Raw genomic sequence first — 21722 nt, 5'->3', positions numbered from 1 at the left:
GGGGGGGGGGGGGGTGGGGGGGGGGGTGGGGGGGGGGGTGGGGAATTGGGATAATGTTGTTTTAAAAAAAAAAAAAACCGGATAAAATATCCGTGAAATATGTTGATTAACGATATTCATGTGCTCCTATGGATTGACTGAAAACTGAAATAGATTTTGAGGAGTTAATTGTCCTTCACAAATCCAGGTGAATAAACTGAATAAAGTCCTCTGCAAAGAATGGGGGAGGGAAAGTTATTTATTGGGTGGTTAATTTTGATAGATTATAATAAACTGCTTTTAGCTGCTTGACAAAGGGTATGTGAATATAATAAAAAAATGTATTGTGTAGAAAAGAAATAACATAACTGGTTAAAACACATTGTCTCCTAGTCTCAGTCGTCAGTGGCACAACTACGGACCACCTGATGCATGTTGTGCAAACATTTCAGAAAATATATTTTCAAGCCTATTGAACGTTACTTTTCAGGGAGCCAGGAAAAATTTGTTCACAAGCTCAACAGAAAAATCATCTGGTTCAGTCAGCTCGGTTCTTATGTGCCCTCCCACGTAAAAAATAACCATTTCAATGTATTTACTTTAACGTTTTTTCGGTAATACTTTATTTTACAGTGTCCTTGTTACATATGTTACATGTACTTACCATGGTAATAACAGTAAATGATGCATAATTACATGCAACTAACCCTCTACCTAATCCTACCCTAACCCTATAGTAAGTACATGTAGTTGCTTAATATTACTCAGTACTTAAATATATAATTACACTGTAACAATGACACCTTAAACTGTTTACGCTTTAAAAAAAATGCACCTGGAAATGAATCATGTCAATAAATTAAACACTTCTGCTGGAAAATGATGGCATTTGGTGTGGAACATACTGACAAATTTTAATTATTTTCATATTTGTTAACACCATTTATGTTAGCCAGCTAGATAACATTATCATGGAAACAAATCAGCAGTTTGCAACAATGTTGAATGTGACGTTAATGGCATCAAATAAATAAGATACTCCACTGTAGTTTTATACTCTTGTTAAAGTTCAGTGAAATAGTACTCATTACTTTGGAGAGATCACAAAGACTACAAATACTTTCTACTGATTTATTCAGAGCTGTATCTAAAACCATTTCTATAATGGCTATGGCGTTATATGAATAAACTACAACTAATGAATGGATGGATAGAAACATGTTCTGTTGAATTATTAGTGACCATCTTTTTGGCTTCATTATTTTTTATTTTTACCTATCGATAATGCCCCAATTTTATGTCTTACAGCCAGCTCTCTAACCATCTTTATTCTCACCCTTTTTCTTTCTCGCACATCTGCTTTTGATTTAATTCCATCTATAACTTTTTAAGCTGCCCTCTCTCGCCTCATAAACAGTCCTCTCTGTCGTTGCAACTGTAACTCCCACGCTCTTAATGTCATTAACAGGTGCTTGTCCAAAATAGAATCCTTGCCCATACGCGCGCGCACACAAACATCAGTGGATCAGCTGACATACACTCGACTATATTTCCCGCACACATGCAAAACTCACACTGACCTACACTGAAAAATAAAAAAATCTATTCATACGTAGATAAATACTCTTGCTTGGACCATCTATTCATGCTTAAGCGGTCATGCATTCAAAATATCTTCCACTTGATTGCATGAGCCCCAGTCCCACTTTTCTCCACCCTCCACTTTCTCTTTTTTCTCTCTTGCTCTCTTTGCGTCCCTCCTTCTCCTACTCTCTCAGTTGAGTTTCATGTATCTAGTCATCAGATCTGCACCCACACAGAACAGGTCAGGATTTGATTGCTCTCACTGTTGCTAAAGCTTGATGGCTTTTCAATGCACTTACTGCACACATGTATACTGTCATAGTTGAATAAAATCTGTGAGACAAACCTTAAATTTAATAGTTTTGTGTTGTGCAGCTGATTAAATTATGTTTTTTATTATGCTCTCAGGAAGAGTGATTGCACATTTGATAACTTTGCGAACTTATTTTTTTTATTTATTTTTCTCTAAGAATCTGAATCTAAAATGCATGGATGTATTGATATAAGTATAAATGTATTATTTCTGAACTGTAAATGATTTTGTATATTAACCTGAATTTAAAAAAAAATATGTTTATAATTTAGCATTTTATTGCAGCACATAATCACATCACTGTTTAATATGTGACTAGTTATGTTTGCATATGTCTAACTGTCTGATACACTATAAACTTTTAGGCAGTTCCATTGGTCTGGATGTAATTTATTGTCATAAGTGATGTTTATACATGTCTTCTGGAGTCTAAATCAAAGATGTGAGTTTTGGGGTTGAAGCCCTGTAACTTTTAAAATGACGATTGGTTTCTTTCATTCTTGCTGACAAAATTGTCTCTTGACTGAGATGTGAGCCGCTTAGGAACGGGTGTAGACTTTTTCCTTTTGAGACAACAACATATGGCAAAGTATAGTATACATATTACAGAAGCGTAACTGTTTTGAAGAAAGTTTTGACAGAGTCGGGGTAATTTAAAGAGCTACGATGGAGGTGGAGATGATCTTGGTGCTGGGTTAATTATAGCCCGTTACATTTCCAGGTCATGTTTAGTGTTTTGACAGTCTGCTATATCTCAAATGACTGTAACTTACTGTAAATAGCCCCAAAAACTTACTGAAGAACTACTTTAATATCTGTGTGTGTAGTCACACTGCAAATGTCTTAATCTGGATTTTTAGCTTGTTTTCAAGTGAAGTATAAGGCTTGTTTTCTGATTATAAATTGATTTATAGCTAAATATATGGAACTAAGTTGATTTTTTTTTATCAGTACAGTAAAAAGTGTAATATTGTAAAATATTACTATTTAAAATAGCTTTTCTATTTTGATGTGCAGTCTTCAGTGTCACATGATCCTTCAGAAATAATTCTAATATGCTGTTTTGGTGCTCAAGAAACATTTATGAGTGTTAAATTGTTGTGCTGCTTAATATTTTTGTTGTAGTGTTTTTTTCTGGAATAGAAAGTTAGCATAATTTATGTGAAAAAGATATTTTACATTTTGTAAACTTTGTAAAGTGTAAACATTTGTAAACAACTTTGTAAAGTGATCAGTTGACCTAACTTAACAAAAAGTGAGGAAACCCGTTGCTTTATAATTATTAAGTAAATAAACTGCATGAGTAACAAAAAAAATTAAGTTATATGGAATTGAAAGTTTATTTACTTATTTAAAAAAAAGCGATTTCCCTTTAGACTAAGAAAAATTAAGTTCAATATATATTCTCTGAAAACATTATATTAAATATAAAGTGATTTTGCATAAGTGACCTTGCTTTAACTTATTGAGTCATTTATTTTTACTGTGATGCTAAAATGCTAATTTTGGTTAAAGACTTAATATATAATAATAAAATAAGCTAATTCATAAGTATATGTCATGGCGTTTGTGAGTGCTATAATTTATAATGCTATAATTTTGGCTATGGGCCACATGCTTATTTCTTGCCTTGTTGTGGTTTTATTGCTCCTGTGTGGGTAATTGGTTTCAGTGAGCCTCGTCCTGTAACACTCCCTCCCTGTACGTGGACCGTGATAACGCCTTTAGACCCTCTGTTGGTTTGCCTGTCACATGAATTAACACCTACTGCTCCACTTGGCTCTTATATTCGCCTTCATTCTCAATCAACCTTGTGTTTTATCCCTCAGTCTGTTTCTCTTCCCACTCTCACATCTTTTTTTAGAATAGCAGAACGCCGCACACCTTGAAACTCTCTGTCCACAGATCTGATAATTCTCTGTACACATAATGCTTGGGTATTTATGAGGCCTTAAAATGGCGCAGATCAAACAGGCTGGGCTAAAGTGAGTTGGGTTATGTGGGTATGTGGTGTTATCTTAGAGTCGCATCTGGCATAGCTAATTCTTAGACAATGTGACCTAATCGTGACCCATATTAACTCTCTCTGACAGCAAGCTGCCTGTTTGTTTATTGAACAGAGGACAAAGGGATAATGTTGTTTTCCAGGTATTAGGGATGTTCGCTGTGCCACTACTAATTTTAACAGTAAAGAAAAAAAGTTCAGTATGAAAAGTGCATTGTTGAATGTATACTGCAAAATGTCTTGTTTTCCAATACAAATATAAGTGAGGTAAAAATAAAGAAAAGCTATTAGATATTTTAAAAACAAGTCTTGCTTTGAAATAATAATTTAATAAATATTTGAATAATAATTTAATAAATAACTAATTTAATTAGAATTTCTTAATAAGTTCTAAGTTTACTTCTAAATTAGAAAATTACAATAAGGTTGAGTTTGTTAACATTGGTTAATGTGTGATGACTGAACATAAATATGATATTTTTAAATTATTATTAAATTAATTTTTACGGTAACTCTTTATAATAAGGTTCCATTATTAACTTTAGCTAATAGATTAATTCATAACTAACATTAACTAACAATGAGCAATACGTTTGTTATAGTATTTATTGATCTTTGTTAATTTTAGTTAATACAAATGCAGATGTTTAGTGTTAGTTCATGTTAACTCAAGTCCATTAAATAATATTAACAGATACAACTTTTTATTTTAACAATGTATTTGTAAATATTGAAATGAACATGAACTATGGTTAATGCTTTAGAAGTATTTTTCATATTTAGTTGATGTTTACCAATGTAGTTAACTAATATTAACAAATGGGACCTTATTTTAAAGTGTTACCATAATTCCTGTTCATAATGCTGTTGTTGTAAATTCATGATACCTAATGCATTTTCTAATGCTAATAAATTCAGCCTTATTATAGAGTTAGAATGAATTAGTAGTAATTTTAGAGTTAGTAAAGCATTAAAATTAGATTAGAATACCAAGTATTAATTAGTAGTAAGAATCTATAATAGAATCTATCTTGAATAAAGTTTTTCTATCGCATTGGCAAATTGTTTAGATTGCAGATCTCTTTATCCTTCAGTCTTTCTGCTACTTTTCATGTACTGTCTTTTTTTTTTTTTGCAGGTTCATCAAAAAGAGGAATGCATCTTCTTTTCACTGCTCTATAAGGCCTCAATCCAATGTCTCTCATCAAGTCGTTCTTTTCATCTACCCATTATTCCTGTCTAGTTTGTTATCAAACCTTCTCGTGTTTGTAGGCGTCAGTTAATTCCCACTCTACGTTCTTCAGAAATGACCCCCTGTCACTTGAATTTCTGGCACGCCGGTTTCTTTTTAAATCACAGAACATTGTAATTCTCTATCATTTCCTGTTCTTTTTTTTTTTAACTTTCTATTAATATACTTCTCTGCGTTCTCATTATCCATCGGTCCAGCAAACTCCAGACTAATCTCTCTAGTCTCCTGTTTTTTTGCTTTAGTCATTTCTGGTTTTCCCCTTTCTTGACTTTGCCTCTGGGAGTTTTCCTCTCTCATTGCCATGTGGTCCAACTTTTTCATTGCACACGAAGAAGATGGGAGAGGAGGTGCGGCAGGGTTGGGTGGAGCTGGCAGTAAGTTGGGGCGTGCAGGTCAACGGCCGAGGGCTCCTCGAATGAGTGACAGCCAGGAGGGCAAGATAAAGCTGGCATTTTTTATCGCCCTCATAGGGGTGACTCTGGTGGTACTTGGCATGGGCACAGAGTTCTGGGTGGAGCTATCTGAGCCAAAACACTTCAGGAACAACCAGACGTGTGAGATGGCACATTATGGCCTTTGGAAATCATGCGTTCGCACTCTATGGGTGTCAGATATTGACCCGGAGAGAGAGAGCTGTGGACCTGTAGAATTGCCTGGAGGTGAGACCACTCGTTCTCTCTATCTAACATACTCACTCACTCACTCACTCACTCACTCAATAGCTGCGTTTACATGGACCCTAATAATCCGATTGTAATCGAACTAGTAGCACAGTCTTCGGAATAGAAAAGTCATATGTAAACACGTCAGTCAGAATGAATTTGCCAAATCCAATTAAAATGTATTTTGGATTGTAATGGGTGGTCTAAAAACTTAATCAGATTGAAACCCGAAACTGGAAAGTACTGCGCATATGCAATGACGTAAAAAATGGCGTAATGATGTATGACGCGTGGAACGAGTTGTTGTTGTTGTGGAATGAAGTGTCATAAATGACTGTCGTGTCATTCTAAAATTCAGAAAAAGGTGGAGCAGGACAACATCCCACCTAGTTTCAGCCTCAGAAGTCACGAAGTCGTCATCTGATTGGTTAAATTCTACAGGATTTCCGGGAGACGGGTGTGTCATGTTCTTTAACGGTCCACCTGGAAACAAAGACATCATGATGCCAAAACTTATGGAAGAAGAAAGCCATTGAAAGCCACAACCGTGACGAGGAACAACTTAACGCTGGATTTTCATAAGTATGTGAAGTTGCAGGGCCATTGTTGCAGAAAACTTGCACAATGTTTTTGAATGATTAATTTATTAGATGCCCTGTGATTGGTTGCTTTACATGTCAGTCAGGCGTCCTCTTGGGTGGCAGTGACGGAGTCCAGTGTTGCGTTCCAGTCCACTTTTAGACATGCACTTGCAAACTTCCCTAAGCACTTCCCCTCGGGGGAATAACTGCCGCCATTTTGAAGTGCGTTCCACTTCGTGAAGTGGACGAGGGAAGTTTATATGGACAGACACTCGTTCCCTCGATTTTGACCGAGGGAGCGAGTCTACTTCATATGTACTCTTCAGGCAGTTCCATATACCACAATGCAACACGATTGTGACGTCACCGCCGATCTCGTCTAATCACCACCACCACAAACAACTCTATTATATATTAATTCGATTTTTTTTATGTAAAACAACCCAAACACACCTATATACATTTGGATGCTGCACTAAACAAATTCTTAAAGGGAAAAAATTTGTAAATAATAAATCAACTCCATAGCTGATTCCAAGTGATCAAGGGCTTAGGACGTTCCAGTTCAGCCCATTGCAGTTTCCGCCAGAAGTGGACACTCGTGCAACGTAAGCAATGACGCACATCCGAGTGAACGAGACGGAGGGAAGATAGCGAGTGAAGGGCGTGACAATTTTGGACAGGAACGCAGCCCCGGCCTTCTGTCGGCGTGATTTTTTTTTCACAAACCACTTCAGCGGAAATCCCGCCCTGCTGCCGATTTCATTGGTTTAGGTTACAGTGACGGGTAGGTTTAGGGATCAGTGTTTGGTTTAGGCAATCAGTACAGTGATTGACATGACCAAAGAAAACTTTAGAATCGGCTGCAGGGCGGGATTTCCACTGAAGTGGTTTGGGAAAAAAAATCACGCCTTCTGTCGTCAGTCTGAAGGTTTGGCAACCCGAGACTACGTCCACCAGTACTTTGCTTCGGACTCTCATCCACAGATACTGTGATTTGGTCGCTAGAAAGGGCGTTTTTACTGCTTGATAAATATAAACAGCACAGCACAATGGTTCATGTGCTCATCGACCTGAAATAGATAAATATTTAGTCTGCTCTTTAAAATCAAGAAGCAATGTAGGAGAAGGAGAAGCATAGTTAGTATGCGCAAACAACGCGAAACTATATTCGTGGAGTGTGGGCATGTCAAAAAATCGAATCTGATTTGAAGCTTGTGATATAAAATCCCACACATCAACGCTTTATTTAGTTTTCATGTAAACAGTATGTTCCGATTCATTCCGATTGAAAAAAAAAACTGTCCATGTAAACGTAGCTGTCTATATTCAGAACAGCATACTATCATACTTCTCAAACTGCAGTATATGGTAGGATATAGTATGCCGATTTTCTGTATGATGACCTCCTGCATACTGCATCCCACAATGCAATGTGCTTGAATATTAACACATATGCTGTGAATTTTAACATCTGTTTCTTAAATCGACTCACTATTTAAATATTTTATATATATATATATATATATTCTTTTATGAATATTTTTTGGATAATATAATTGCTGTAACAAAATTAGTATTTAAAATGCAAAACATTTTTTTTGTTTCCAAGATATGATAATTGCGCACATCTATTTCATTAGTCATCATAAAATCAAAATGGACAATTCTGATTTTTAATTTAATATTGCAGTGTTTATTAAAAATTATTTATTCATGCACATCATTCTTTTTGTTTTTAATTCATGTGCCCTTGTAATCAATAATTAAAATAACTTCCCCTCCCCCTTGCAACAACATCTCTTCTCTGATGACCTACTTACTGTCGTTTGGGGGCGGGATGACCTGTCACTCACATGACATCACAGCAATAGTAAACCACAACGATCCAATCAATTCCAGATCAAAATCAAGTTCCTCCCTACATTTTCACTTGTTCGAGAAGCTGTTTTACTCAGATATACGTCACAATAGGGAAGAAAAGATAATGGCAACTTAAGCGTCATTACATGCAGCATAATGAGATTGTAGATAGTAATGTAGCATAATGCTGTTTAAAACATTTCTTGTTGCATAATTTGTTCTGTTCTACATACTATTTTTAAAAAGTTGTATGCAGATTAGAGTGTAGAATTCAGTAGGCAGCATGATAGTATTCCATTCTCAACATAGCCACCATACAAACCCTACCAATCCAGTGTTTGTGTTGCTCCTGGGAAACTGGAGGCTGATATCATGAGATAAAAATATTAATTAATAAAGAAGTATGAAGAAATTATTAGACTTACTAAATCCATAAACAAAACCTGGTGTGTTTTACAGTAACAGTTTTAGAGTTTTAATAATATAATGAATTGTTCTTGTATCATGTATTGTTGGAAATGTGAACACATTATACGGCATACTTATATGTATGTATCTGGGTTAGCTGGAGGAACAGATCATGCATAATTATTTTTAAAGACACAAAGCAGCATTCAGCTCACGTACAGCAAAACAGTGAGGTTATTAATGACGGTTGACTTTCTAAGATGCCATGAGGCTTAGTTTATCTAGTTCTGGTTGGTGATATTCATCTTACCTCTCATATAACAACAACCATAAACAGAGAACCAGAGAGTTTCATTTGCCTCAGTTTGTACGACTCAGAGAACTGTGATGATGTCTCTTGTAACAGTGCCATTGGTCCGACTGCCAGATCTGTTAAGGAACTTGAACCTGTCATAACAGATCATAACACGACACCCCTTTAGCTGAAATGCAGAACTGCACTTTTTTGGGGGTATTTTTCCTGGCAAAGTTAGAAAGATTTGGCAGATTCAGAGGAAAGGGCAACTAGTTTGGTTTCTGCTTTGAACATTTAAATAAGAGATAACTAAAAATTCTCAGTAGTTTGATGTTTGAACGTTATATAGAGATGACCTGCTTTCATTCTCAGTTATGACTTCCATGATGCATTTTTAAGAAATCTGTTCAATATTACATTACCAGCTCTATGCCAATCATATCTTGTGCAGCTCTCAGCAGTGACCTTACTTGACTGTGTGTATGTATGTGTGTGTGCCTCTATATATACATGTACACACAATATATATATATATATATATATAAATAATTAAATATATATATATATGTATATATATATATATATATATATATATATATATATATATTTAATTATATTTTATTTATCCAAGTATAAAGCAAAATTATTAAAAAACAAAAATGTAATCATGCCCTAACCTGTACGTAAATAAGTGTGGCCAAAAAAATGAATCTTCATAACATTTTGAAAATGGAAGATCAACTTTTTTTGACAAAGTGTCTTAAAATGTAACACATATAGTAAGATATGCAAGAAATAGCAGGAAGACAAAAACATCAGGCTGACTCATGTGTACCTAAAAAAATAGAATAGACGGAGAATGCGAAAATGTGTTCTGTGTGAACTGACCCTGAATCAACCTCGAACAAATTGACAAAAAATAGATTGCCGTGGACTGTAGGTCAGTAATAGGTTTATGCTCATTGATGTGAAAATAAAAAAAACAATATAATGACTTCTAAAGACACTTTATGTATGTCTAGTTAAAGCGTATCCATATATATATATATATATATATATATATATATATATATATAGATAGATGTTTTCCTTATTTTGTTATATCATCTAATTTATTGGATTTTTAAAAATCCATCCAGGGCTGTAATTTGAATAAATAAAAATTTGGAGTCAGCACAAATTTTTCCAATGAGGGTAAGTTCTGGGAAAAAAGACGTGTATGTGAGATGGGTCACAGTTATAGCAGAAAGGTCAGTCATGTTGCACAAGGAAAAACTGCAGTCTGACTGCTGCATGGTTGCAAGTCTAAATATAGAGGACATGAGAGAAAAATCTGGAAATATAAGTAGACAACAGACAAGCTGCAGAGGACGAAAGAGAGTGAATGTGGATTTTATTTTGTATACATTAACCTGAGTCTGTTCTCTCTTCCTTGTTCTGCCCTTCATCTTCTCTTTCCATCTGCCTCACTCTCATTCCCTCCCTCTCCATCTGCCTCGCTCTCTCTGTCTCTTGTTCTTTCAGTGCCATATGTGAGAGGGCTGCTCTGTGTCCTCGACACATTAATACACAATGACCCTCACAGGGCTTACAGCAGAGAGCTCAAGTGCCTTTTTCTGTTTCTCTGACTGATTTTTAGTCTTCACCTTCTCTGCCTCATTCTTCTCCCTCACTCTTTCATTTTTCGCCCTCAGAATCGAACTGCACATTCTTTAAATTCTACACTTCTGGAGAGAATGCTGTCATATTTAAGAAAACGACACAAAAAAGTAAGTTCTTACTGTATCCTCTGCCCTCTTTTCTCTCTGCCTTCTATGTGTCATTTCCCTTTTTGCTCTCTCATCTATTCATTCTCTCCCCTTCCACACTGTTTCTCTCATTGAAAATCAGTCATGTGTTTATTTCTCCTCCCCCGGCTCCATGTCTCTCCAGCTCTCCATTACTGTGTACATGCAGAAGAATTTATCATTCTTGAGCTTCTTTCTTGATCAATTCTTATTTCAGTTTACATAATTACTGAATGCCCCAACAAAACGCACTATATACTCAAACTTATCTGGACACAGGTTTGGCTAGGCCAATTAAAGGCATAGTTCACCCAAAAAAATTTAACTTCTGTCATAATTTATTCACCGCCATGTTGTTCCAAACCTGTATAACCTTTTTTCTATGGAACACAAAAGGAAACATTTCGAAGAATGTAGAGGTCACTTTTGCAATGCAATTACACACAAAAAGATGCAAAATCACTATAAAACAAAAGCTATATTTCTTGTCTTCTGAATTAATGCGACACATTTGTGTGAGAAACAGACTGAAATTTAATTTATTTTTCAATGAAAATCTCTTCCACTAGTGAACTGTTAGTTGACTGTTAAACTTCTGATCTGATCCTGATCAGTTTGATTCATGACTAAATCATTCAGAACTGATTAATTATAAAAGATCTGACTCAAAAGGGCAATCCGTCCATGATTTAGATATTGCTGCTGCTCTTCAAGCATGCCAGTGACCTACAATCAAGATTTCCAGTGAATAATGGCTTAAATTTTGGCCTATTGCTCACTTAAAGCTTTTGTATGACTTCAGATGGCTTGGAATAGCACGTTTTATGATAGTATTCTGTTATATTAACTGTTTGAGCATGATGCTAGCAATATAAAGGAATGATTTACTGAATCCAGCCTGCTTAAAGCTCAGATTGAACCTCATTGAACACCTTTGGGATGAACTGGAATGCTGAACATGTACCAGATCCCATTGGCCAAAATCAGTCCCTGACCTCACTAATGCTCTTCTCTCTGAATGGGAGCAAATCCCTTCAGCCATGTTCCAGCATCCAGTGAAAAGCCTTCCCAGAAAAGTGCAAGCTGTTAGGAGGGCCATTAAGGCCAAGGGTTTTGAAATGAAATGCCCCTGGGGTTTGGTTGTCCACATACTTTTGCCTATATTATAAAAGGATGGAGACTTTTATTATCAAGTATGACTTTGGTAACAAGTATAACTCACTGTTTGCTTTGTTTCTCTCTTAGGTTTGCATATGACAGGTGCAATATTGGCTTTGTTCAGTTTGTTTCTAATGGTCATGGGCTCTCTGTGTATCACTATGTCTCTCAGTAAGAGTGTGCCCTTCTTTCTCAAGCCTGCAACCATCTGCTTCGTTTCCTCAGGTACTTTTCAAACACCTCATAACTGCATCCAATGACTTTAAAACACCAGCACCATTCATCTGCAGTAAAACTGAAGTAACTAGTTATGGACGAGGCTACATTTTATTAAGGCGTCCTGTGAGACAATGTTCTAGACTAGACTAGGATTGGCAATGGTCAAGTGCACTATTCTGAGCTCAAACCTCAACCATCACAATTTCAGGCATCTCAAGAAATACAGCTGGCCTTATTTCAGGGTCACTTCACTAGTCAGGTGTAACCACTGATAATCTTTATTTTCTTTCATTCTTTATTTTTATTTCGAACAACAAAAAAGATACAATTAAAATAAAATATAAAAATACAAGTATGTTGCAACATACAGAAAGAAAAAAACAATATCTATAAAGTACTATAACAATAATTACAATATGTTCGAAAAGGAGCGGGATGAAGCAGAAGCTTATTAAAAGCTTATTAAAAGCTTATTAAGTTTGAGTTGTAAAAGAAGATTTAAAACTTAAGGTTCTGGTGTAGTTTGAACAAAGGTTGTTGTTTCACCTAGGGGTAAAAAGTAGTTTTAAATACCTTTCGAACATGCCGTCCACACTGCTGAGAGCATCATTTAGATGAATATGTAAATATGTGCTCCATGTGTTCCTCTCGATGACAAAATAAAACACAAAAATAACAGCGGTGAGAAAACACCAATTAAGAAAGCATCTGATCATAGCGACGTGGATATGTTTGCACCAGCTCTGCAATTCGGCACTCCAGTCAAGTCATGTCACGTTTATTTATATAGCACTTCATACAATAGATTGCATTAAAGCAAGCTGCTTTGTGGTATAAAACATAAAAAAAACAGTTCCGCTTTCAATTAGAATTGCTTCAGTTTAACTTCAATTTCTACTATAAAGCAGCTCTTCAGTGGACCAAACAGAAGAAATGAACCAAAGGTTTCTAGCCATTACGTAATCAGCATGGATCAAAGATAGTTTGAAGGTGTTTTTCAGAAGCTTCACTTTTGCAAGCTCTTACCTGATTATATTTACATAATCTCACACCAGTTTGTTCTTTATTTTCACTTAAAGTATATGGGAACTTTCATAGTCCCATGTGTATCGGAGGCCAGATAGTATTGGCTGTGCGAGTTAAACCTCACTTCCCTGATCTCAAGAAACGCTCTAGCGATTGACGCTAGAGGCTGCAGTCTTTAGCCTCCTTGTTAAAACGCCTGGCTCCCACTCCGGAGACCTGGGTTCGAGGCCCGCACAGAGCAGGGCGAAGTAGGATCTGGGTGAGGGGTTACACATGCAGCTCCAGACTGAAACTAAAATAGAAAATAAATAAAAAATGGCAACAATAAGTTAAAATGTAGTTGCCTAGAGGAACAGGATCAAAAGTTGTAACTAATTTACATTAAATGCAATTATATAGAAAACACCCTAATTTATATAACTTGTTATAGTCTATATATTAAAATGTCCCTTCATCACAGCACACAAGCTGTTACAAGCTAAAGTCAGAAGCGCTTTTGGCTAATTTATCAACTACAAATATTATTTTGCTCCTAAATGTTTTTTGTTGAATCGAAAAAGGTGAACTGTTCCTTTAATGAAATGACCTTTCATCTCTCCGCTTTCCCCAGGTATCCTGGTCCTGTTGTCCATCATTGTTTTCCACCAGTCTGTGCTGGCTTTATTGGCAAGCGATCACAGTATCCCTCTCCATCACGAGCTGTCCTGGTCAGTGGCGTGTGTTGGCTCGGCTGGGGCCATTCTCATTTTTGGAGGGCTTATGTTCCTGCTGCTTTCCCTCCCCAACAACCCCCTGGAGAAATGTTTTCGTCAGCAGAGCAGTAGTGATACCTAGCTGTCAGAAGGACTGCCAGTGAGTTAAGTAGCAGAAGATCTTTTATACTCTTATGCTGCTTGTGGAGATTAACTGATGTTATAAAGGACTCTCAAAAGCTTATGTTCATAATGTTTTGCAATAATCTGCATTAGAAATGCTTATGAATAAGATTATAGACCTTAATACACATAGACTGAATTTTAACTGGTATTTCTATGATGGCTCTGTACATAAAATCAGTGACCAACAGATCTGTTTACTGTCTTTAAAGGCTTCATTTACACAACATGCTGTGCTATTATGCATCGTTCATTTATCTGCATTGCTAATTTGTATAAGAAACCTGATTTATTTACTTGTTGTGTAAAACTGACTTCTGACTGATGGTTTCTGTAGGTTGCATCAAAGTGTAAAACTGTTTCTTTAAAAAATGCCATTCTATCTATGCTTAAGGCCTATTCACACAGAACAATATCTATAAATATAAGATAAAAAATTTGTATCCACACCAATGCGTAACATTCTGCTTATTATATGTGTGCTGCAGTTTTGTCATTTGCTGCTTTAAATGCTTGAGCGTGTATTCTGATTGGCCGTCGATATTTTTTTTTATCATTTATCAGGTGTAAAAAAAAATATTCCAACAATATCCTTCCTGTGTCGTTATCCATGTAGCTGTGGTGTGCACTTCCCTATTCTCATAGAATTAGGGCCCATTCACCAAGAACGATAACTATATTAGCGTCCACACCAACGCATGATAACATTCTGTTTATTATAAACAGCGCTGCAGTTTTTCGACTGTAGCTTTTAGTTAAGTCTTCAAAGAGCTCAAACAATTGAAAAATCGAAACTAATTGATCAAATCAATTTATCAAAAATCTGCCTCTATTCAGTTAGCAACACCCAACTTCTTACAGCCCTATCAAATCCCGCTCTACATTTTTCTTATTCAAGAAGCCGTTTCACTCGGATATATGTCACAATAGGGAAGAAAAGATTATCACAACTTCCGTTTCATGCCAACTTTAAAGTTGGGTGGATTCTGATTGCCTGTCAATGTTTTTATCGTTTATCATCTCTGAAAGTGATCCCAACTATATCGTTCCCGTGTCGTTATCGTTATAGCTACGGGACTTCTCTATTTTCATTTATTAAAACTTTATAGTTATATTGCCTTTTTTGTGAATGGGCCTTTAGAATTATTATTAAAACTTTGTAGTTAAAGTCGTTATAGCTATCGTCCTTGGTGTGAATGGACGTTAACAGGGATTTCCTGGCTGAAGATACCAGCTTTCCAGGTTGGTGTATGCTAGTTAGTTGTGGCTTGTGAACCATCATAGCTGTTTACTAGCAAAACTTGGCAGGTGAGCTTCGTTGACCAGAATTATCTTTATGGTGAAGCTGGTGACCGACAATATCTTGCTAGTTAAAAAGCCTAATGGGAACATCAGCAAGAATATATGCTGGTGACTAGCTACAGAGATCTAAAAAAGTAACACTTTTGGACACATTAAAAAATGTGAAAGTAATTTTTTTTAAAAACATCTATTGATTTATAAACCTTGCAACGTTTTGTGCCATCTTTATTTACAGGGTTAATTCACCCAAAAAAAAAAAAAAACATTTCTGCCATTTACTAACCCTCATGTTGTTCCTAACCCATAAGACTTTTGTTCATCTTCTGGACACAAATGTAGATCTTTTTAGATCTTCTTCTGACGCTTCAAAAAGTCCGTAAAGCGGTTTAGTCCAAATTTTCTGAAGAGACTCGATCACTTTATATGATGAACAGATTAAATTTAGACTTTTATTCACATATAAACATTGATCAGCTAACATAAACAGAAGCTCAACCGAACCTGCTTGTCGTGCTTGTCAAATGTTCTGCGTAACACATGAGAATGAACCTCATTGGTTCTCATAAAGCGATCGTGTCTCTTCAGAAAACTAATCCGCTCAGTAAACCTAGCATTAGTTTTACGATCTCTTAATGAACTTTTTGAAGCGTCAAAGTGGTAGTTGCATAGCCTTACAGGTTTGGAACGACATGAGGGCTAGTAATTAATGACAGATTTTCATTTTTGGGTGAAAAATACCTTTAAAATAAATGCTGCTTGGTTTGATATTTTGCTATATAATGTAGTGTTTATGCATTCAAATGTCCAAATATTTTTTGGGATCACTTTATACTGGCCTTTTCTGCTGGGTTTTCAATGAACAAAGTAATCAGCAGATTAGACATCATAGATTTCAATGCATAGATTCAACTTACATTATATACATGTAAAATGATGCTTAATACTGTGAACACAGTATTGAAATACATGTGAAACCGATGTGTGTGTATAAAAATGATGAATGAAATGTATTGATGTGGATGATACAGACCCGTTGTTGAGCCACACTGTTATGTAAATAATGTATTTATATTGTACTCAGTCGAAATGAGAGAACCCTGTCCTTATACTGAAAATACTGTCCTTCACTGAACTTTCTTCATCTCCTTCTTTCTTATATCTGTTTTTCACTTGGTTGTCTGTGCCACTCTCTATTCGTCACACTCTTACTTGTTCAGTAGTTTTGCTTGAGGATTAAATCTCTTTCACCTAAGACAGTCTCCTGCACTCCTTCCCTCGCTTGTTTCTTAATCTCACACCTTCTCTTTTGCCTCTCGCTCAGTCTAAAATTAGTGCATTGCTCATCTAAGCACATCATGTTGAAGTGGATGAGAAATATTATCCTGGTATGTCAACTATGCCCACCCTCGACGTTCTCTCGATGTTGATCGCTCTTGGGTGTCTCCGAGGGTTTGGGTGGAGCTGCCGTTTCCCTGCGTCTGCCGTCCCGTTCCTCCCCTCCCACCCGAGTGTTTGTGAATACAGTGTCAGTACATTTGGGAAGTGAGGAAAGGTCTGAGCCTCAGTAATCTGCATGTCTCTCATCCAGTCTAACTAAAGCCTCCATCCTGTGCAAAACAATCTAGATATCCGCTGACCGCAGAAATGACAGGTGGCAAGTGTGTTCCTGGAGCAACCGTCTCGACATGTCCTACAGTATGCTTATAATTGGCCCTTTTAATTTGGGGAATCTGTATTGGGTCTGTAGAATAAGAGCACGTGGGCTGATCAGCTGGGGGAGTATGGGAGTGTGCAGGAGTTGGGAAATTGGAGCTGTAGGTTGACACTGAAGCCAGAGGTCTGCTAGTATATATAGCCCTTTAATAGTGCCTGTCAGACTAACGGGCTGTTCTTTCACTTTTTATGTGTCCAAGTACATGTGGGGAATAAAACAGGATCTGCTCTCACAGTGAAACTAATTGTTGGTCGGAACAGAAATTAGTGCGTCTTCGTGGGTGGGTACAATAAAACACTCAATAGCCAGTTTTCCAATTGTAAAAGAACTGGGGTGGTGTGTGATGGTTTGCCCATCTGGAAATTAGAAAAAAATGAGGTCTTCCACAATCCAAAAATTATTCTGCAAAATATCTAGATTACCATTTAAAGGCCTGTTAAAAGGAGGCTAGAGGGTAACAGAGGGTAACAGTGTATTATTTTCATGTTTGTTTTTTAGTAGTTTTTTTTTTTTTTTTAGAACAGTGGTTCTCAACCTTTTTGACTCCAAGGCCCTCCATTGTTTACAATATTCAAAGGCCCCATGACTTTCCCATTGTTTGTGATTTACAGGATAAAGATTAAGGATATGGATTTTTACTCTCAATTTTTACACAATAATAAATCGTGAGCATAGCATAACTAGAAAAATGTATATTCATTATAAAAAGATCCATGGAATTTTATTAAAATTCCATGTATTAATTTACATGACTTTCCAGTTCTAGAAATCACACAAAATTAGGCTACCTCATATATACAGGTTTTCAAATACCATGAGCATCCTCATTCTTAAAGAAAAATTAACAGATAAAAAAACCCCAATTGTTTAGGGGGTTAATTAAAATGAGAAATATCTTGATTTTTGCCAATTTTAATGCTTTTATTTTAAATAATTTTGGTTGAGAATCACTGTATTATAAGATTATGAAAGCTCATTTTGTCCTCAGAATAAAAAAAGAACATTTATTATCTCATAATTGCGATCGCAATCGTGACATTTTTTTATATAATTGCGCCTTTGAACAATTGTGAGTTTTTATCTCACATTTGCAAACTTAAGTCTCATAAATGTGCCTTGTATTTTAAACTATTTCAATTATCTAGTTATTTTTTTTACTCTGAGGTTAAGATGTTCTTCCATAGAAAACAATTTTAATAAAGTTAATAATAAAAGATCAAGATTTTAAAAGACACAAATGACATCACTCGTAGATTGTCTGTTGTTTCTTTTATATATAAAATCCGTGCAATACAGTGTTAGAGTTTATCACACATTAAGATAAACCATATTTTATCTAGATATATCTATTCTCCACTACGTAATATTTATAACTAAGCACATAAATGCTGTCTGTGTGTAGTTTTTCACATTTTTTATGAATTAAAAAAGACCCCCGATTACAGGAGATTGTGATTTGATGCCCATTTGCACTCAATTATGTAATGTCCTGTGTTGACCTCTTGTTGGCTGGGATCATGGAATAAAGGTTAAAGGTTAGCAGAATGTCCATATATATAATCTCTCATTTAGAGAAGCAGACGGGTCAAAGAAAGTCAGGTGCAGCACAGTGAACGTTTGTTTTTGTTTTTTGTTAGGGTTTTTTGTTTTTTTTTGGAGGGGAGCTTTGCCTTTGGGATACTGTCATGATCACATGACACAATGGAGGGAAAACACAAATGACACAGGGCATGCCCCAACATAGAGTGTAGCCCAATCATAGCTCAAGGAAGACAAGTGTCCTCATACATATTCAAAAAAAGCCCCACCCACCCATTCTGCCCTCTCCAATACATATCTGTACTCTGGATTTTAAAGTCTTTTTTTTTTTTTTTTTTTTTTAATGTGTAATATACATTTGTATTTCAAAATGTATTTTTTCAGCCTCCCTCCAACTGCAGACCTGTCGATTTACAATTCAAATGGTCCTTTATTGTGCCCGCCCATTTGAAAAGCACAGTTTTGGATAGAAGTCATTTTCTGAATGTCATTCACCATTTTCTCTATACAAATATATCATCTGTCCCTCTTCGACTAAGCGAGGGAATGTTTTTAATGCCCCAAAACAAAGATTTTCAATTCAACAAGTGCTACTTCTACTGCTAACAGTGATTTTAACAAAAATAATATGATGGTAGGTTTATATAAAAATCTTTTTCATTTGAACTCTTCAGTCCATCAATTATGGTGCTGATCTGTTTACTGAGCTGGAAGACAGATATACAGATATTACACACTAAATTGCATGTTATCAAAGGGTAGAAAATAAAACTTTCATTAAAATAAATAAAATGCTTCTCACAAAGTTAGTTGTAATAATAATCTCATTCTCACAAAACACTCATGTTTCTGCAGTGCTCAGTATCACGTTTTTGAATCACAGTCAAAAATCTCACCTTTCTAGTTTAAAAACTAGAATCATGTATCAATGTTAAGAGCTACCAGTTTAAACGTCCTCATAGTAACAACAACACTGCATCGTCTTGGAAATTCTACGTCTTTAAAATCAAGCAAAATAATAAAAATCACAGTATCCCATGATTATAGTTTCATTAAGAATAAACAACATGTTATAAAACCGTAATGAAAAAAAAAACATGAATGTTGTTGTTATTATGAGATGTTTCTCATTCTTTTACTCTTTATTTTTTTCATAAAGTGAAACATTTTTCAATACCGAGAGAGTTATCCTCTTTTTTTAGTTGTTTTCCCAGTCTTTCCGTCTACGTTATCTCTCGCGTTTGCACATTATCAACTACTCCAACCCTCGATCTGTCTAGACTGGTGTAGTTTTCCTATTTAGCGTGTTGGAGTTACTCTCTCTGTCACCTTTCCCTAGCCTATCCAGCGTCCCCATCCCTCGTTCCCTCTCCACCGTAGAGGAGGAGAAAGGTGGAGGCTGGGAGGACGGGACAGAGTTGCCGAGCTGAGCATTGGAGTTGGAAGAATTCTGGACCACTGACGGATTGTGGGATTTGAGCGAGGGCAGCGTCCCACTCATCATCAAGCCTCCTCCACCCCCTCCGCTCTCTTTAGGGAAGCAGTTGTGCAGCTGGTATAGTGTGGCGCGGTCCACCGTGCCGTACAGCGGAGGGGCGCCCAGCCCTCCTAAACCACCCAGTTTGGGATCTCGGGAGAGGGTGTAAAGGGAAATATCACCCCCTGGCAGAGCGGAGCGGGAGTGGGGGTTGGGTAGAGTGGACACCGAGATGGGCCCCTGGGAGAGTAAAGCTGACGGGGCCATTCCGAAGTTCTTACCCCCCGGAGGACCTCCCACGGGGGACGGGTCTCGAGAGCGCGAAGGGTCGGTGGACCGAGAGCTGGAACGCGATCTGCGGCGGAAGCGGTAGCTCGGGAGTCGTAGCATGGCGTGAGTGGTGCTCTTAAAGATATCGGTGCGAGAGCGACAGCGGAGCTCCTTGTTCTTCTCGATGTAGATGTTTACCGCCAACACACCCACCATCTCAGCCAGGATGAAGGACAGCCCACCAAAGTAGAAGGACCAGCCATAGGAGTACTGCCATTTCTTATCCTCGTCCTTCTTTGGGGAAATGTCACCGAGAGCGGCAGAAATGTACACTATCACACCGATGATGTTACTCAGGCCTAAAGATCAAAGGTCAAAAACATGCCAACTGATCAAAATGTGTTGTTGCTTCAGGTGATTAGCAGCTCTTGTTTGCAGAACAACGACGATTCAGAAGCATTTTGCAGTCTAATATGGCAATTGACAAATAGATTTCATCAGATACATTTTGGGGTCCAAATGTAAAAATGTCAATTTTACATATTTTTTTCCAATAAAAATATGTTATCGGTAAACAGATTTTTACTGAAAAGTTTACTAGACAATTAACACATATTATACTATATTATAATTTTAACCATTTTTATTTATGTATGACAGACGCTTTTATCCAAAGCAGCTTCTTAATTAAACGTGTATCTTAAATGCAATTTAAGTCTGTTTGGAAGAAAGTGTCTTGCAATATAATATATGTATCTTATAATTATATGTGCATCTTGAATGCAATGTAAGTTAAACATTATATTACATTAAATTATATACATAATCTTTAAAGCATTATGAGATAGACATTATATTAAATGATGTATTATATAAAATGTAATATATAATTGAATATAATGTCTAGCTTACTTTGCATTTAATATATATGTATGACACATTTTTGTAGTTCTGGCTAATGTTAGCTGTAATCTGACATTTACTCCAGAACCAATACACGTACACACACACTGCACACACTTTACCTGCTGCTACAAACAGAATGCCAGCCCCCAGCACGATATTCCTTTTGCTCTTGTAGAAGCGACTGGCTGCGATACAGACCCCTCCCATTAGCAGCAGGATGGCACTAAGAATGGGAAAGATGTTGGAGGCCCGGACCACTCCTGCAGGGAAGGAGAGAATAGCAGAGTAGAGAGACGGAGAGCATCATAAGTGTGAGACGTGATGAGTGCAGGCCAGTCAGTTCTGTTCAGGTCTTTAGCTCTGTGCATTTGTATTTCCACACATTTTGAGATATAAATATAAAGCTAAAATGAGGCACCTGGTTAATTAAATTATGCTGTTGTGCTCTCTGTGAAAAAGCCCCAGAGGAAAAATGTTCCCCTGGCAGTTGGGCATCCCATCTGGGAC

General features: G+C 36.6%; 2 protein-coding genes across 6 annotated transcripts in view; one reads left to right on the top strand and one right to left on the bottom strand.

The window, feature by feature from the left end:
• Positions 1–76: 76 nt before the first annotated feature.
• Positions 77–20033, top strand: cacng6b (calcium channel, voltage-dependent, gamma subunit 6b). Of its 2 annotated transcripts, XM_077209728.1 has the most exons (6): positions 77–1804; positions 5020–5792; positions 10637–10711; positions 11975–12112; positions 13743–13984; positions 19902–20033. In XM_077209728.1, the coding sequence occupies exons 2-5, from the start codon at positions 5435–5437 to the stop codon at positions 13964–13966; spliced, it is 795 nt and encodes a 264-aa protein (XP_077065843.1). In that variant the 5' UTR covers positions 77–1804; positions 5020–5434; the 3' UTR covers positions 13967–13984; positions 19902–20033. The 2 variants fall into 2 exon arrangements, with proteins under 2 accessions (XP_077065843.1, XP_077065842.1); XM_077209727.1 differs by lacking the exon at positions 19902–20033 and having other exon boundaries at positions 13743–16561.
• The window catches only part of cacng8b (calcium channel, voltage-dependent, gamma subunit 8b), a 27717-nt gene continuing 25698 nt past the window's right edge, over positions 19704–21722 (bottom strand). For all 4 annotated transcript variants that reach the window (XM_077209722.1, XM_077209725.1, XM_077209724.1 and 1 more), the window contains 2 exons: positions 21335–21475; positions 19704–20668 (listed from right to left, as the gene is read on the bottom strand). In XM_077209722.1, the coding sequence (XP_077065837.1) occupies positions 19839–20668; positions 21335–21475 (971 nt within the window). In that variant the 3' untranslated portion in view covers positions 19704–19838. The remainder of the gene's footprint in view (positions 20669–21334; positions 21476–21722) is intronic.

The sequence above is a fragment of the Siphateles boraxobius genome, unplaced genomic scaffold (genome assembly GCF_051911475.1).
Source record: "Siphateles boraxobius isolate OS27281-9 unplaced genomic scaffold, OSU_SipBor_1 12, whole genome shotgun sequence".
Classification (NCBI taxonomy): Eukaryota; Metazoa; Chordata; class Actinopteri; order Cypriniformes; family Leuciscidae; genus Siphateles; species Siphateles boraxobius.
The sequence above is the reverse complement of the archived record's forward strand: the minus strand, read 5'-3'. Positions and strand labels throughout refer to the sequence as shown.

What these genes read in the sequence shown, in the direction of transcription:
- cacng6b (XM_077209728.1), top strand. Translation starts at nt 5,435, where the DNA reads ATGTGGTCCAACTTTTTCATTGCACACGAAGAAGATGGGAGAGGAGGT. An exon ending in ACCTGTAGAATTGCCTGGAG is followed by an intron (nt 5,793 to 10,636) that starts GTGAGACCACTC and finishes TTTCGCCCTCAG; the next exon opens with AATCGAACTGCACATTCTTT. An exon ending in TAAGAAAACGACACAAAAAA is followed by an intron (nt 10,712 to 11,974) that starts GTAAGTTCTTAC and finishes TTTCTCTCTTAG; the next exon opens with GTTTGCATATGACAGGTGCA.